Source organism: Musca domestica, unplaced genomic scaffold, assembly GCF_030504385.1.
Source record: "Musca domestica strain aabys unplaced genomic scaffold, Musca_domestica.polishedcontigs.V.1.1 5, whole genome shotgun sequence".
NCBI classification, from domain to species: Eukaryota; Metazoa; Arthropoda; class Insecta; order Diptera; family Muscidae; genus Musca; species Musca domestica.
The window spans coordinates 11,948,930-11,966,496 of NW_026712346.1; the positions used below are offsets into that span (position 1 = coordinate 11,948,930).

At 36.1% G+C, this 17,567-nt stretch overlaps 1 protein-coding gene across 4 annotated transcripts in view; it reads left to right on the top strand.

Moving 5' to 3' along the window:
* Positions 1-17,002, top strand: part of LOC101891993 (serine-rich adhesin for platelets) — a 42,036-nt gene extending 25,034 nt beyond the window's left edge. For all 4 annotated transcript variants that reach the window (XM_005184171.4, XM_005184170.4, XM_005184173.4 and 1 more), the window contains exons 4-6: positions 511-829; positions 899-5,008; positions 12,799-17,002. In XM_005184171.4, coding sequence (XP_005184228.2) covers positions 511-829; positions 899-5,008; positions 12,799-13,448 — 5,079 coding nt within the window. In that variant the 3' untranslated portion in view covers positions 13,449-17,002. The remainder of the gene's footprint in view (positions 1-510; positions 830-898; positions 5,009-12,798) is intronic.
* Positions 17,003-17,567: the final 565 nt, after the last annotated feature.

Below are 17,567 nucleotides of genomic sequence, written 5' to 3' on the forward strand. Positions count from 1 at the left end.
GTTTTAACTGGGCTGGTCTTTTTTTTAAAAAGTTTACCCAAGAACCTACCCGTTAATTCATCCTGTTCGGACGGATTTATTGGTTTAGAAGTTAGTCTGATGTGACGACTGCCAAAGAAAGGCACCATTACAAATCTGATTTTTTTTTAATTTTAACTCGAAAATATGAATAAATTACTTAGAACTTTATTTTCTTTCGCATTTCCTTTCGTATTTTCATAAACAGGACCTAATATTTTTCAAATACAAAATAATAATTGAATTGGTTCAGTAGTACTTTCTCTATTTCTTTTGAAGCATTTAATAAGGAGTCTCTCTCTTTTATTTTTTTGGCCAAGTACATTCAGTACGATTTAGTGTATTTTTAGTTTCAAATCGATTTCAGAAAACGAATATCTTCTTTGTGTTGTCATTAATTGCTACAAATTAAAAAAAGCTGTTTAACAAACCGTTTCCTTCGCAAAAACAATTTATTAATTATTACTAAAATGAGTGCAACTTGTATTTCAGGTGCAGTACAAATCAATAGACATTTCCGATTGCAAGCTCAACGAAACGGCTGCTAGCGCACTTTTTGAAATTATTGAATACTATGAGGCTACAAACGAACTAGATATATCATCGAATGCCACCGGGATGACGCACAGAGGATGGCTTTCTTGCACCTACATGATTAGTCACAGCCAGGAACTGCAGGTGCTGAATGCTGAGGGCAATCCCATTACAAAGATTAGTGCTGATCACTTGGGAAGTGCGCTCAACACATCCAATTTGCATACATTAAAATTGGAACGTTGCGGCCTCAAGGGAGCACCGCTGAGCAGTTTGTGTAAGATGATATGAAGTTTTGCTTAGGATATGTTATTGTTGACGCTATAGCTTTTTGGATATTTTACAGGCTTCAAACTTTTGCATAATAAAACTTTAAAGGAACTGTGGATAGCATACAATGATTTGGACTGCAATGATGCCGATACCATAGCTGAGATGTTGAAAGTCAATCATTACTTGGAATTAATTGACATAAGCAACAACAATATTGGCGACAATGGTTTGCGCCACATTGTCCAGTCGCTAATAATGCAGTCAAAAGAATTGGAAAGACGAACGACGTTTCAGCGCGCCGCGGCCATTGACGACGACGAAAGCATGTCACCGTTTGAGACTTCTGCGCCAGTTGACCTATGCGATGGTAAAGAAATGGGCGATTGGAACACCACAGACGAGAACCATTCGGCTATTAAAACCGAATGCGACGTGGACGTTGAAGCGAAATTTAAACATCCCTTGAGTAAAATAGATGAAAAGCCCAGGGTGATTGGTTGTGGGGAACCAAGTGAGGCGGGGGTAAAGCTTGACGTTGAACCCAGATCCGTGGTGTCAACTTTTAAGCCGCCTTTGATATCAACTGTTGGTTCGACCATTGAAGAAATCGACCCGGACGAGGATACGGATGACACTGTGCGTTCGAGTACTCTAAAGGGTAATTCACAAACGTCAGGTGGAGGACAGTCCATGCTAGACAAATTACTATCAATGAATAGCGAAAGCAGTAGTGAAGATGGTGTTTCCAACATCTCCACCGATACCTTAGCAGCGTGCTGTTCCGAAGACGCCAGTTTAATAAGTGACGATGTATTTGATGTCGCTGCTACAGTCACAGCACCAAAAACAATGACAACATCCGACACATTCGTAAAGTGTCCGAACGACACGGATTCCGAGATAAGTGAGGGAACAACGGAGATTTCGAGCCTCATCTCTAATCCTTCTGCAGCCAGAGTGGCTCTGGAACCATCAGTAAGCAAAGCAGATGTCGACAAACGAGATCTCATTACACCATCAACAAACAATTCAAGTTCAGCGCTGATTGAACCAGCCGCTATTCCCATTTGTAATGTTACATTAGAAGCTCCGACATCAATTCAGACCCCTCTTGTAAATAACTATGTTAGCATTAATAACAACAATGATGTCAGCAATGACAACAACAATGTAAATGCAACTTCGGTACCTGTACAAAATACATCGTCCACGATTTTTTCTGGCAGCATTGTTGATAAGACTGCCGTTGCAACTAATGTGGACATCTACGAAGTGAAGGCGGAGGAACGAAACTGCCAGCAAAGTGATGCTGACACAGGCGGCCGCATGCTGAGTGGCGAGGCTCAGACGGCCTCTGACCCCACCAACTCAATGCAACATCATGCTGCTAGCAAGGCTCTAGATGTGAATAAAAATACCAAGCTGGGAGAAGACTTCGATGACACCCACAGTACAGATTCAGCATTCGAAAGTGCCTCAGAAGGTGATATTAGTCGTCATCTGCCAGAAGAATTCACCCGCCTGTCAGCATCCCTAGAAAGCACTCGTCTAGATGATCTGGCCAAAGAATTTTCCATAGAGACCGCAACAATTGCTTCAGAGTCTAATGAATGTTTGATCGCAGTGGCAGCCAGTGTGACACCGTCCTCTACTCCAACACCGCAGAAGAAACCGTTTAGTCAGATATCAACGCCCGTTTCGGAGAGGGAGCGTTCAGTAACGGAAGCATCTAAGTCTCAGACATGTCTTTCTAACTCGCTGCCGGCCACCGAAACTGTCCTTCCTCCTACGATTCAAGTGGGATTTGGAGTTCTTGGCGAAGCCATGGAATCGCCAATAGGGCCAGTTCATGAATTTCGGGACAAAATACCCAAAGTGACTATTGCCCAGGATAGTATATCACAGAAAAGTAAAGCCGTTAGCATAATAAGTACAAGTCCCAGTCAAACACCTCCGCCACCGTCGACATCTCCCGGCGGAGTCAGTAGCGGTTTGAGACGCACCGAATCCACTTGCGCCTTCTTAACACAATCCACACGAAATCGTTCCCAGAGCACTGACAGCCTGTGTAGCGATAATTCTTTAGATGGCAGTATTGGCAGTGGTGATTTAAACTTCTCATCGTCCGCACAACTAAACGAGAAACTTACGAAGAACGACACTCTAACAAGACAACAGCGACAGCTTGAGTCGTCCGGAGAGACAAGCGCTAGGTCGCCAGGTGGACTCAAGGCTCTTGCCTTGTGGAACAACAATCTAACGAAGGAGGCGGGTTCTTCCATTTCTGATCTGCTGGCGGAAACGGTGTCACTAGAATTGCTCAACATAGGAAAGAATTGTCTAACGAATGAATTCGTTTCCACAATAAAGGACAGCCTGACTAAAAACACCACATTGACCACCTTGGGCCTGCAAAGTGCAGAGCTGAGCGACAAGGGCATTGAAACACTAACATCGATAATGACATTCGGAGGCAATTGCACGCTGCAGCGGATTGACATTCGCGGCAACAAGGTAGAGGTGGACAGTCTGACGAAAATAGCGGAAGTTTTGAAATCGAACACGTCCGTAACGCAAATCGATATCGACGACGAGCCGAAACGGCTTTCCGTGGGCAGTGAGGCCCATTTGGACTATGCGCGAGTGTTGGAGAACGTTCGTTCAATGTGTGCGCGCAACGAAAAGACTCAACAGCAGGAGAAGCCCTCAATAAACACAATGAGCAAACGAAAGGGTGGTTACTACTTGGGTTCGAGAAAAATTTCTCTAACTTGCCATAGCAGGCCCGTGGTCGACACCACAAGTCCAGTTGTCGTAACATGTTCAGGGACCGCAAACAGCAAGTTAGACGTGAAACGTAAGCAAGGCACACGCCTACGGTCACCGGCTCCCAGTCCAACAACGATATCACCATCTTCGTCCCCAAATCGTACTAGCAGATTTCAGGTATTCCGAGTGTCTGAGGTTAGCCCTTTAACATCACCCAGCACACAGAAACAAGTGGCAGGGGGGCTTGCTGCTACTAAAGCCATGTCGAGCAGTAGCGTATTCATACAGTCTGTGCCCTCGGATGTCGGCCCGAACGATCCGAGTTATCCAAATTTGACGTCAACATCGCTGCCAACTTCCTGTTCCTTGCCATCTATGGCAACGATTTCGTCGTCGACTCAGTCCATAAAACGATTGTCGGTTTCACCTCGTTCGCGTTTTTTAGTACACAAAGTCTACGAGGACCCCAGCGTGCCACTGTCTAGTCGCACAATACCCCCGATAACTCCTCCCATAAACCCCCCACCAACACCCATGTCGAAGAGCTCCAAAGAAGCAGCAGCACAGAAAATCAATGAGGCTACCCCGCCTGCGAAGGCAGACAAGGGTGATAACTACTTGCAGCTACTTCAAGCCAGGAGCTCCGCACAGTCTCCCTCCATTACTTGCCCAGAATCATCCCCTATTTCTTCGACGTCTCTAAGGCGTCGAGAGCAACAAGAAAGCAATACAACCACCGATTCTTGCGCAACACCTATTCTGAATGCCAGAGAACTTGGTCGAGCAACACAACAAAGTGAACAAAGTACAAATACACCAAAATCATTAATAACAAATTCAACCAATGCTGCAACGGCTCCAACGGCTGGTAGCCAGAGTGCAGTAATTCAACAGTCCCCATCTAATTTATCAACTCTTTCGACTCTATCATCGTCATCGTCCTCATCTACATCGGACTCTTCATCGTCTTCGGCGACCTCATCATCTACCTCATCGTCGTCATCCACCTCACCCGCCAGCAATGTCGACAGTTCTGACTCCTCGTCGTCGGTGCAGTCGACTGAACATGCGGACACACAGGATTTAACCATTTCGGGGCAATGTCCTATAGCAGTGTTTGGCGACAATGATATAACACTTACCAAGAACACTGTCAACGAAGCTCTTGTAACGGCAGCTGTGGCTGATGCTAGAGATAGTACAAACAGTGCCACAGCGGCGGACGACGTCGTAGCCTCACCGGCAGCACCTCAACAGCGTAACCGCAAAGCTTCATGGATTGCAAATCCAACAGCAGTTGATAAACTATTGACACTATTCCATAATCCATTTCAGCGTAGCTCATCTCCGGAATCTAAAGGCGTCACAAGTACATCAGCGATATCTACAACAGAACCGACACAATTCAGTCAAGGTACGAGTATGGATATTTTAATAGTTGCATGGTCTTTTATTTTAATGGGATGAGTCAAATGGGTTTAGTAGACAAAATGCTATTGAAATGTTTTTTTTCTAATGCACTAACATTTTTGGCAATAAGTAACAAAACGAATCAATATACAAATCAAAGGAGGGCAACAGGCAACAACAGGTTGTCGAGTTGATCTATTTCCGAGAGACATATTTCCGATCTTGGCTTTTAATCAATACAATGTTTACATGTATCAATGGACATTCTTTTCCCATAGGATCCACAGTTAAAGCGGGAAGGCCAAATGTTTCTAAGTTCAGCACGTGGTAGAAGTCTGCATATTTTTTGTAATAAATAAATTATTAGAGAACTTTTATTGCTATATTAGAAAATACACTTATATAAGTTAGTTTATTCTGCTAAGAATTATGTAGAACTAGCTGGCCCGGTCCGCGTTGCCGGCCCTTAGTTTTAGTCTTTAATGCAAATTTTGCATAGCATAATATTTCACAAATCTAGCTCATAAAGGTGAACAAATTTTAATATAAATATTGATTCGACTAAATAGAAATAAATAACTATGGAAGGAGGGCAAAATAATTTCTGAATAGTCAAAGTTAATTACGCTTTTACACCCATTACCATAGCACCTGAAATTGCGCATTAGAGTCCCCAAAAAGTCTATGTTCTTGTTCATAGAAAAATTCAATGACGATTAAACAATACCCGCGTTGTTGTCCATCAATCGGTAAACATCACTATAGATCGGCGGGCCTGGGGACTATATGGGGACTGTACCAAAATATTTACGTATGTTGACATTTTTCTGTAAGATGGTTCTCTACTCACAAAGTAGCCTAAATACAGCAAATAATAGCCAAAATAGTTGAAAAATCATGGATACATTTATATAAGGGTTATACCAAAAAGTGGCCCAACCAATATTCTCTTGGGGATTACAAATTCAATAGAAAACAAAATTTTCTTTTCTGACCACCAATTAGATGTGAAAGTGGACTTGGGGATACTCCAATATGGGGACTTTACTTAAATAAATTCCTATGTGGCAATTATCTGTATGGTGGTTCCCTACCGCAGAGTAGCATAAATACAATTATTAACCAAATCAATTAATGAATGTGGTCAAGACCAAAATGGGCCCTACTCTGAAAATTTCAATCTTTATGCGAAAAGGTTCTCTACCTCCTTAGAAACAAAGATGCCAAATAATGGCCAAAATATTTAAAAAGTGACCAAGACACCAAAAATAGCTTAAATCATACGATGGTTATATAAATATGAAATCGGGTTGTACCCTTATCCGTGAGTTATGATCGATATCATGACCTGCAAAAGCGATTTAAGGTATCTTGAATGTTTGGGAAGATTTTCTGGAAGGATACAAATCCTTTTCTTACTAAGAGTCCCATTCGCTCTACTATTTTCCACCCTTTATATTTGGTATTTTTCTGATTGTACATTGGACGGATTATTGTGACAGGAAAGAAGTAGTTCCACGCTTTGAAATGAACCCCATTAGGCTTTTTCGGTAATTTTTGTTTGTTCAAATGTGTTCACATCTTCCAGCTGAACCACGATGTCGGCCCTGGAGTTGAAAGGTAGATGTCAGTTAACATCTTATTTCCCACTTATTTCATTTTTTGGTGAAAATTTGTATATAGTGAAAAATTATTCTTTATTTTGTTCACAAAAAATTTACTGAATTCAATTAGATAATACAAATTGAAAAAAATTGACAAAAGAAGAATAACACAATGAAAAAATCTTCAACTTGTTCGCTGATTTTTTACAGCAAATGTTTAAAGATCCTTATATAGTTTGTCAATAGAATGTACTTCTATTTTAAAATTCGATTCCATTAAATTATTTCGACATCATCTATTCCGTTTCGCCACCACATAATTCGGTACTACACTTCCATGTAACTCGCCATCAATTTCATTTCTCAAGAAATCAAGTCAATTAAATAAATTGGTATTAATATTTGAATTCCAAAATAAAATATAAAAAACACTACAAATGTACATTAGAAAAAAGTAAGTCAAAATGGAAAAAAAATCATGCAAAATAAAACATTACTATTGTACATTTCAAAAGTCAAAATGAAAATGTTAGTATATCACATTTTTACGCGATTTTTTTGGATATTATCCTTTTCGGAGAGAAGACAATTCCGAATTTGTATGAATCGTTAAAATCAGTTCAGCGGTTCTTAAGTTATAAGCGTAGTAACTAACACAACTTTCTTTTATATAATAGAGATAGCTATAGATTAAAAAGTACTGACAACGACAGTTCCTCAGCCCCAAATAAATACTTAGAGGGGGATGAAAAGTCAACAGTATCTCGTGTAATAATTTTCAAACCGATATCTCCTCTATATTGGCAAATATAAGGATTTTAGATAAATCAAAATTGTGGGCGCAAAAGTGGGCGTGGTCTATATTTTTTTCTTTAAAAACCTAACTCGGGGTATGACGAAAGTTTTTACAAAAAAATATGCAAATCGGTCCAGCCGTTTTCAACTGATTCCGTTACCAAGAAACAACAATTGATTTTTATATATATAGATATGAAATTAGATTATCAGAATATTGGAATACGCATTTGATTCGTCTCGGTGAAATAAATTCTAATATTCTATCTAAACTAAAATTAGCTACATCTCATTATGAATTTGCTTTCGTCAACCCCTCCAATAGCTATAGTTGTCAGAAATAAAACTCATATCTATTCCTTATTGTTCATTCTGTTAATGCAGGCTAAATCGGTTAATGTCTTTTATTTTAGTGAGTATTCTCACCCTAACCTACCCTAACCGTTCTTTGATCGGACTTCCCGATCAGAAGGGCAGGCATTGCTAACAAAATTAAATGTGTATGTGTATAGATTTTTACCTTAATGCAATATTTATGAGGGTATACAGGGCCTGAGATAGGGGCATTCATATTTCCCTACATATAGTCTAATAATTTGTTTTGGCATCGAGAATGTTTTGCCATACTATGCTATTACAAGCTATTGCTTTTTCAAGTACTGATTTATATTGTAATTAATATCGTGATCGTAAGTACATCGAAAAGTATAGTAGAGCATTTTTTATATATTGGCAGGAATAACTCGGTCCTACAGAGTTTCGAGGTTATTGTCACTGCCTCTTAACTTCGATACACGATTACGCTATGCTACACGCTAAACGTAAATTAACAAATTGTTAATACCCGCATGACAGTCGAAATATTGTCATATGTACTATCCCTGCATCCAAAATTTGTGAATCTTCCGATGTTTTGTTTACCGACCCTTGCTGCCAGATGCTTCTTACTATGCCAAGAGAAAAACTTAAAATTGGCAAAAATCAAAGTACTTATATCAGCCGTTTTTGTAAATGGATCTGAGACTGGACTGGCTCAGATTCGTAGCATATGTAAATTTAACTAAAATCTCGCTGAAAATTCTGTTTTTTTTTTAGAAAGATTATTTTTTATACCCTCCACCTTGGAAAGGAGGGTATATTAACTTTGTCATTCCGTTTGTAACATCCTTAAATATTCGTCTTAGACCCCATAAAGTATATATATTCATAATCAGCATAAAATTCTAAGTCGATTTAACGATGTCCGTCTGTCTGTCTGTCCGTCTGTCTGTTGAAATCACGATACAGCCCACATGATTTGACGTAGAGCGCCAAAATTTAGCAGAGCTATTTGCATTGTGTCTAGGATGGTTGGTATTGAAAATGAGATATATCGGTTCACGTTCTGGTATAGTCCACATATAACGGTACCTCCCGATATTCGGTATTTTGATGATTTATGCCACATTTTTTCACGGATTTGTCTGGAAATTGGTATTTGTAGGTCATAACGGGTCCCTGAGCGTGTGGCAAAACATTGCATGTATAGGTCCACGTTGTGGTATAGCCCCCATATAAAGGTACCTCCCGATATTCGGTATTTTTATGGTTTTTGCCACATTTGTTCACTGATTTGTCTAAAAATTGGTATTTGTGGGTCATAATGGGTCCTAGTTCGTGTAGCGAAACATTGTAATTATAGGTCCACGTTTTGGTATAGCCCCCATATAACGGTACCTCCCGATATTCGGTAATTTAATGTTTTTTGCCACATTTCTTCTAATGTGTCTTTTACCCTAAAGTGGAGGGTATTAAAAGTTTGGCCCGGCCGAACTTAATGTTTTTTACTTGTTAATATTGACTTTGGATTCCTATTTGATTCCTATCTACATCAAACGACTTAAAACCAAGAGTTTTCCACTACACTGAAGTTGGTTTAAGTCATTAACTACATAGTTGCGCTCCTCAATTATGAGATTTAAAAGAAGCAAGTAAAAAAGCTGTATGTTCGGCCGGGGCGAACTTTGAATACCCTCCACCATTTGGAACGAATATAAAATCCGTTAAAAATATGGGGGCTATACCAAAACATGGACCTACATGGCCCATTTTTAATACCAAAAATCCTGCAGACATAACATACATTTGAGAAAAATTTTATTAATCTACTTCAATTCTTTCGGAAGCTAGAGCGATTTCCACAGACGGACGGACATCGCTAAATCGACATAGAATTTTATGCTGATCAAAAATATATATACTTTGTGGGGTCTAAAATGTATATTTCGTGGTGTTACAAACGGAATGACAAACTTAATCAACCCTCCATACTATGGGGGAGGGTATAAAAACACCGGAAATCCAACTTTGAATGTTGTTGATGAATGTAGTGGACATATCGAAAGTCATACATTAGGAAGATCTTGTCCAAGTCCAGCACTTCAATTCTTTTGTAACAGGTGTATACAAATTGCTATGTTCATCTAGAAATCCAACCATTAACACCGACACAGCTTCCAAAGAAATAATTTTTAATGACAAATATCATGAGACCTTGTCCAAAAAAAAAATATATATAAAAATACATTAAAACATTTCACGAAATATGGAATTTTGAACCTTAAATTCAAAGATAAAGACATATTTTTTTATATTATCAATAGCTGGCCGAGTCCGCGTTGATCCTTTTTTCAGTAAGAGTTTGAGAGGTAAAAACCTAAATAATATAGCATATATATTAAAAAGTATACATTAACTTTTTATAATAGGGGTTTGGGGTTTCTCTACCTCCAAAGTAGCCTAAACACTTTTTTTAAGTCAACTCGATCCGAAAATATAATCAAAACTCTCGAAATAGGTAAAATCAGAAGGTACTATCATATGAGCGCTAAACCGAAATATTGACATTGAAAAATTTCCGCGAAGGGGTCTTCTACCAGAAGCTAGATGGCAAATAAGGGCAAAATAAATTGAAAAATGTGACCAAGACCCTGGTAATAGCTAAAATCACCGGATACCTTCACATAAGAGTTAAAATGAAGCATGGTCCTATACTTATAATTATTTGAAAGAATTTGTTCTTCTTTCTGAAATCACAAAATACCAACATTTGAGGAAATTGAAAGGGGCTATATAATTTCAGGGTGGCTATATCAAATTGTAGAACAACCTGGGATTTTTATTTACCAACCGAAAAATTTCCTAACTCAAAGATTGTCTGCGGCGCAGTGTAATTACTGACGATAGCGCATAATGCCCGTATAACGTTACCTATGATTTAAGGTTATTTTTAAGGGTTCGGAAAATTTTTCCGAGTATATGAATCCTTTTCTTACTATATTTTTAATTCATTCCACTATTTTGTATAGTCCGCATATTACAGTGCCTCTTCATATTCGGTATTTCACTGATTGAAGTCCCAATGAATTTTTAATTTTGAGTTCTCATTGGATGGATTATTTCCATATCGAATCAAAATTTAAAATTTGGGTATGGCAACCATATAACAGCATGTATACAAAATATGCAAACTTTCTCAATTTTTTTTTTTCAATAAGAATTTTCGATTCCAAAAGGCATTCTGAAACAATTGTACACAAAATTCCATATCATAATAGAACAGTCAATTTTTTCAGTTCCGCGATTTTTCTCAAAATTTTCTTTCATGACAACGTTTCCACTGTTATTACAAATAACCAAAAGAAAATTTGAGTCAAATCGTCCCAGCCGTTCTCAACTTATCTGTTACTATACTTTTTCAATTTTTTACATATAAATTTAAAGAAGTAGGTGTGGCTAGTTCCTCTGCCCCCAAACAGATACCTAGGGGTGGAGGGAGAGTCAAGATTACGTCGTATACTAACTGTGGAACAGATATCCTCATGATTTTGGCAAATATTAGGATTTTAGATAAATCGAAAAAATGGGCGCAAAATTGGGCGTGGCCACTTTTTCTTTGCATAAAAACCTAAATCGGGGTAGGACGAACATTTAAAAAAACATATCCAAGTAGTTCCAGCCGGTCTCAACTGATTCAATTACCAACGAACAACAATTGGTTTATATATAGATTAAAAAGTAGTCGTGGTCAGTTCTTCAGCCTCCAAATAAATACATAGGATTGGATGGAAAATCAACAGTATCTCGTGTAATAATTTTCAAACCGATATCTTCATTATTTTGGCAAATAGTGGGCGTAAAAGTTGGCGTGGTCAATATTTTTTTCTTTAAAAACCTAATTCGGGGTATGACGAACGTTTGTACAAAAAATTATGCAAATCGGTTTAGCCGTTCTCAACTGATTCCATTACCAACAAACAACAATTAATTTATATATAGATTATGAGTAACTCTCGTCCTGTTTATCTAACAATCTGTTTTCCTTTTTGGAAAATACTCTTGCCATTTTCACAGATTTATCTTCTTATAAATGAATGAATTGCCAGAATTGTTACAATCAATTGATTTCTAATCAAATGAATAAATAAAATTAGATTTATTTAAGGATTGTTATATATTTGTAAATAAATGTAAATGAAATATTTTGTTGTTGCAAAATGGTCAGGCTTAATCCCTTTATTGTTGTTTTTATAAAAACAACGTTTGTTTATTAGTGGAGAGCGATGGCAATGTTTACCAGGGGGTAAGACAGATGTAAATGTTTATAAGTGCGGTTGTAAGATTTAGAAGATTTTCCAAAAGAATTTTAGTTTTATTGAATTCTTTCTATTGAGCTGTTTTTTGTTACAGAAGTTATTTTTTAATATCCCAGACAAAAACAAGGGAACTGATGAGGATTGGTGGCTCTTTTCGAAAGCTAGGTATTTCCTGCCTTACCCCCTGGTAAACATTACCATCGTTCTCCACTAATAAACAAACGTTGTTTTTATAAAAACAACAATAAAGGGATTAAGCCTGGCCATTTTGCAACAACAAAATACTATGGTATCCCGAACAAACAAGCCAACACTGCTCTGTAAATGAAATAAATGAATTGAATATCAATTGAAATATGCCATTGCGTTTGCCAGCGATAGTATGTGTTCTAACATTTTTATTTTATACGATGCTGCTGCAAGCGCCATTCTCATTTCGGTCAAGTCAACCGTTTTATTTCGTTTAATTAATTCGTGTAGAAAGAATTTTCTAAAAAGGCTTGAACAAGTGGGAAAAGTGTCTCTTCCGACATAGCATCACGCTCCGAAACTACCAGTGTAGCGCTTTGTGTCTACAATGACTTTTTTCTTATAAACACGAATATAAAAAATAACTTCTTATTATGTTATATCTTTATATGTATATGCTATTCAATCAAATTTGTTTTTATCTACTTTAAATGCTTGCCAACGATATGATGCCAATGTGTATGAAATATATCTCACCACACTCCACTTTTTTATTTTTACGAATTTTTTAGCGCCTTTGGAACAATGCACTTTGGATCAGCAACAATCGGCTGCTTCAAAAACGCTTTTGCCTTTAAGAAAACAGTCACCTCCATCATGGTCCAAACTGGGCACAGACATGTTTATTGCTGCCAATAGCAATAACGCAGATTTGGCAAATACTGTGGCAACCACTGCTGCTGCCGTCGTTACAGAACAATCAAGGTCATTTTTGGATGCAGCCTCAAAACAATTTCGCGTGTTTCGTCAAAATTTATCATTTAACAACGAGTCAGTCACCACGGCATCGACGACGACAATAACCTCATCTACCGTTAACAATCCCAATAGTGGAGAAGCAGAAATGATGACCGGTATGTTGCACAGCAACAGTGGTGCTGCCGCAGGTGTCGTTGGTGGCATCACCAGTTCTTGTTGTATAGCTCCATCATCCTCCGCAGTCGAATGCAATGTCGACACTTTACCCACCGATGTAAAACAAGAAATTAAAGAAAACATTTCCCCCGAACACACAATTAACGAGGAGACATTACGAACCATACAGAAAATGGCGGGCAACGCAACGCCACCAACTGCATCAGTAACGACACCAGCCGAGTGTAATTACGACGTTGAAGATTTTGTTACGAAGGACACACAAACTGGACATGAACAGAAATGAATCAAAATATTACATGGATCTAATTATTCGCACAATATGGAATCAGCAGCAGCAGCAGCAGCCACAGTAGCCACTTCAACTTTTAAAACTATTCTGGAATTTTTTTATACCTATTAAGTTCACCAAAATGCTTACACTTTAATTTACAAACACACTCATTCTACACACACACACACACACTCAGCAATTGGTTTTTCTAAAAATTAATAAGTTTATACACCGTTCGTTACATACACACAATTCGTCATAATTTTATTATTAAGTGATTATTTTCGCATCGTTTTTCTTTTTATAAAATTATTGTGTTTGCTTATATTTTGAGCCTTGATCCACCTACACACACACACACAATTACAAATTATTATCACTATCTTCTTGTAGCCAGCCAACACACATTAGTTTAAGCGTTTTTTTTTTTTTTTGTATTACTATCAATATAAATATTATGATACGATTATGATGGACCCACATTTAAAGGTAATCTTAAATATATGAGATCTTTTACATTTCTTTGTACTATTGCAGTCAGCGACCGCAGGCTCAGTGTATGTGCATATTTGGCCAAGTGGATAAAGCGACCGATGCAGGATCGAAGAAACAACTGAAACCCGCATGAAAGTGTACGTTAAGTACAGCATATGTACATGCAGCGCGGATCGTTGTATAACCATTATATGTTTGTCCTTTCCATCTCTTCGTGGATGCATATTTTATTTTGAGTCTGAAACAAGGACGGTCTGTATCTTTGTGGTCATTTTCTAGCAAAATGGTGTTAGATATATGTATATTTTTTTAAAGACGTCATCTCTCAGCACATTTATGTGTATAATCCATTATTATTATTATTCTTATAAAAAATAAATTCCATAGACGTTTTGCAAACTAAAATCTGAGAAACGGCGTCGAATATGACTGTAATGAAAAATTTGGAAATTATCGCCCGTTCTTCATTTGACGGAGAGAAATGAAAAGAAAACAAACTGGTACCGAAGAGTAAGATCGCCGTTGCACAATGCAAAAGTCACATGCCCATTCTATAGGAATGGCAGCAGCAACAACAACAATATTAACTCCTATTACGGCAAGGAAAGCACAACCACCAGCCCCCCATCCCCATTGATCTCAATGTATGTGATAATGTCGCAACACTAAGAGAGTTGCGTCGCTTACTAATACTAATACAGTTTATTATAGTTAGTCAAACTAAATAACAACAAAAACAAACAATACATGTATATTTATGAATACATAATGAAGAACAATTGTTAATAGTAAATATATGCGATTATATATTAATTATTAATTATTGTTTACTAATTAAATAATTAATTATTGTTATATTTTATAGTTTTATATAATCTGTCCAGCACACTACACTTCCCCCAATTTTGAGTTTATTTGAAATTGTTTTTATTTTAGTGGCAAATGCTACCTCCTCCTCCGGAATGGAATGTTGTTGTGCATCTCGAACACCGGTTACTTGTGCAGCGGTTGGAACAATCTTCGCGTAGCAAAGTTACTTAACAATTTATAAAAATAACAATCCAAAGAGAAATTTACAAATTTATATAACTATTACAAAAATATATTGTACCTACATGCATACAGAATGTAAATCGACCTACTACAAGTCACAGCAATTAGTAGCTAAGTAAATGTCTAAACTGATATTTACAATCATCCTGCAAACCCCGTAAAAATTGAGTAAAATTAGTTGAATAGAAACCAATAAAGGAACACAAAATGATATAAATTAACATTAATCAATCGTTATTACACACAAACACAAACCAAATCACACATTAACACTTTATAGAGTTTTGTATTTCTGTGTGACATTTAGATTGAAACCTAATTGAAACAAAATTAAAAAAACTACATACAAATACATATATACAAGAAATACATACGTTTAGCTTTCACAATATTAATGCCTTTTTGGGCATTGTTAACATACGAAAATCCTGAACATAAATGTACTATTTTAAATTTTGGCTAGAGTCACTTAAAATTTCAGCTCCTTTTGCCTGATTTTGGGAAATTTCTTTTTTGTTTCGTTAGCAATAAGCATAATTATCTAGAAACATTAGTTTTATTTAAAAAGTGAGAATTAAAGTTGACCTACATTGACGTTTATTTAAATATAACAAATTGGCCATATTATATAATTTTAAATTATACCATGCAGTGCTATTCTTTTGAGTAACAAATATTTGTTTATAGGAATTGTATGTTGCTCTCCCTTTGTTTTTTTTTCGTATTCATCAACCTTATTCGAAATAAAGTGATTGATGTGTGTTAGAAACTACCATCTTTAAAAATTATTATTTTTCTTTTAATACTATCACGTGAAATTGCTAATAGTTTCATTTTCGTTTAAACATCAGATTTCCTTGACATGTGTCACTGTTATAGATATCAACTTTGGTTTTTACATACTTAAGCTTTTTATTTTTATTATTAAGTATATATTCAAACATTTTTAAATGGCCAGCCAAATTCTCCTTTTGGAATGGTTGGCGATCGTACTGGAAAAAATAGCAAAAACAAGAAAATCAAATTTGTTTATGGTACTTAAGTTGCACATTGCTTTCAATTAATGCATATTTTTTAGTTTTTGAGTTGTAGCTTTTAACCACCAAACGAATTCTAATCTTATTAATATTAACTTTAAATTCTTGCTCAAACCTTTCGGGTTTTCTCTTATTTTAATTTCTAAAGAAAAATCATCCAGCGGAACGATAAAACCATTTTTGACTATTAATTGTATAAATATTGCTATATATTTCATTCTTTCTTATTAACACACATACACATACAGATAAAGAAAATGAAAGTTAACAAAAAAAAAAACCTAAATAAATTAATGAATAAAATACAAACTATTGATCATTTTTTAAAATCAGATATCATTTAAGATGTGAAAGATGATTGGATAAAGGAAGAACGACTACCTTTTTTATTGTACAATATATTTTGATTCTTTCAATAAGATAAATATACACAAATACCTATAAAATTTTTTCTAGTTTTTGTTTTACAAATATAATTTGTTTTTAAATTTGTTCATTTGGTATGCTTATTTTTGTTGAATACAGCTTTATAATTTTAAACATAAGATAATACCAATTCTGAAAGTATATACACAGGCAACACTCTCTCTCACACACACACACACAAAGAATGTTAAAAAACAATACAAATATTATTTTAAGGACAGTAAATGAAAATGTAAAAACAAAGAAACAACAATCTACTGTAAGCAGAACAAATGATGACAACTGGTGTGTTACATTGAAAAGAAAAATAACAAAAACCCTATTAAATAACTAAAATAAATTGAAACAATAACAACAAAACAGCCCATGCTGAAGAAACAACAACAACAACTTATACATAACATATTATTAAAACCTTAAAAAATGTGTTTATTTGACTTAAAACAAAACAATGAATACAATTAAACGCATAATACTATTTAGTCAAAAACAAATGATTATAAGAAATAATACAACAATAAATACTGAATAAAAACTCTTCAAAAATATTGAAAACATTGTGTTTTGAAATTGAGAAAAATAGAGAAAAGTGGTGTTCAGATTTAAATAAATGTTATTTTTTTAAGCAAATTCTCCCGTTTGGTTGTGAGTTGACGAGCTGTATCGTTTGCGAACGAATCGCCAGAAAACGTTTCACAACACATGAATTCACACTAGATTTAATCCGGGAAGAAATATCGCCATCTGCGAATTTATTTTTTTATTTCCATGAGTTACAAACGGAATGACGAACTTAATATGCCCTCCACACTGGATGGCATAAAAGTAGATTGCCTCGGTAATTGTGCCATGATATCCAATAGTTTTGGTTAAATTAACAATATTGAAATTTGATTGTCAATTTATATTTTGCCATCCATCTAAAATATCAGAAATAGAACCACTTAACATGGTAATATACAGTTACAGTATACAGTTTTTAGCAGGTTAATTTTGTTGTTAGAGATGTAACATATCTTTGTAATTCTTTGTGGACAGACTTAATCTCATTGAAGTAATGTTTTTTAATGGTCCAATCTTTTTCATTATGTTCACATACTAAATGGTTGAAATGTTCTGG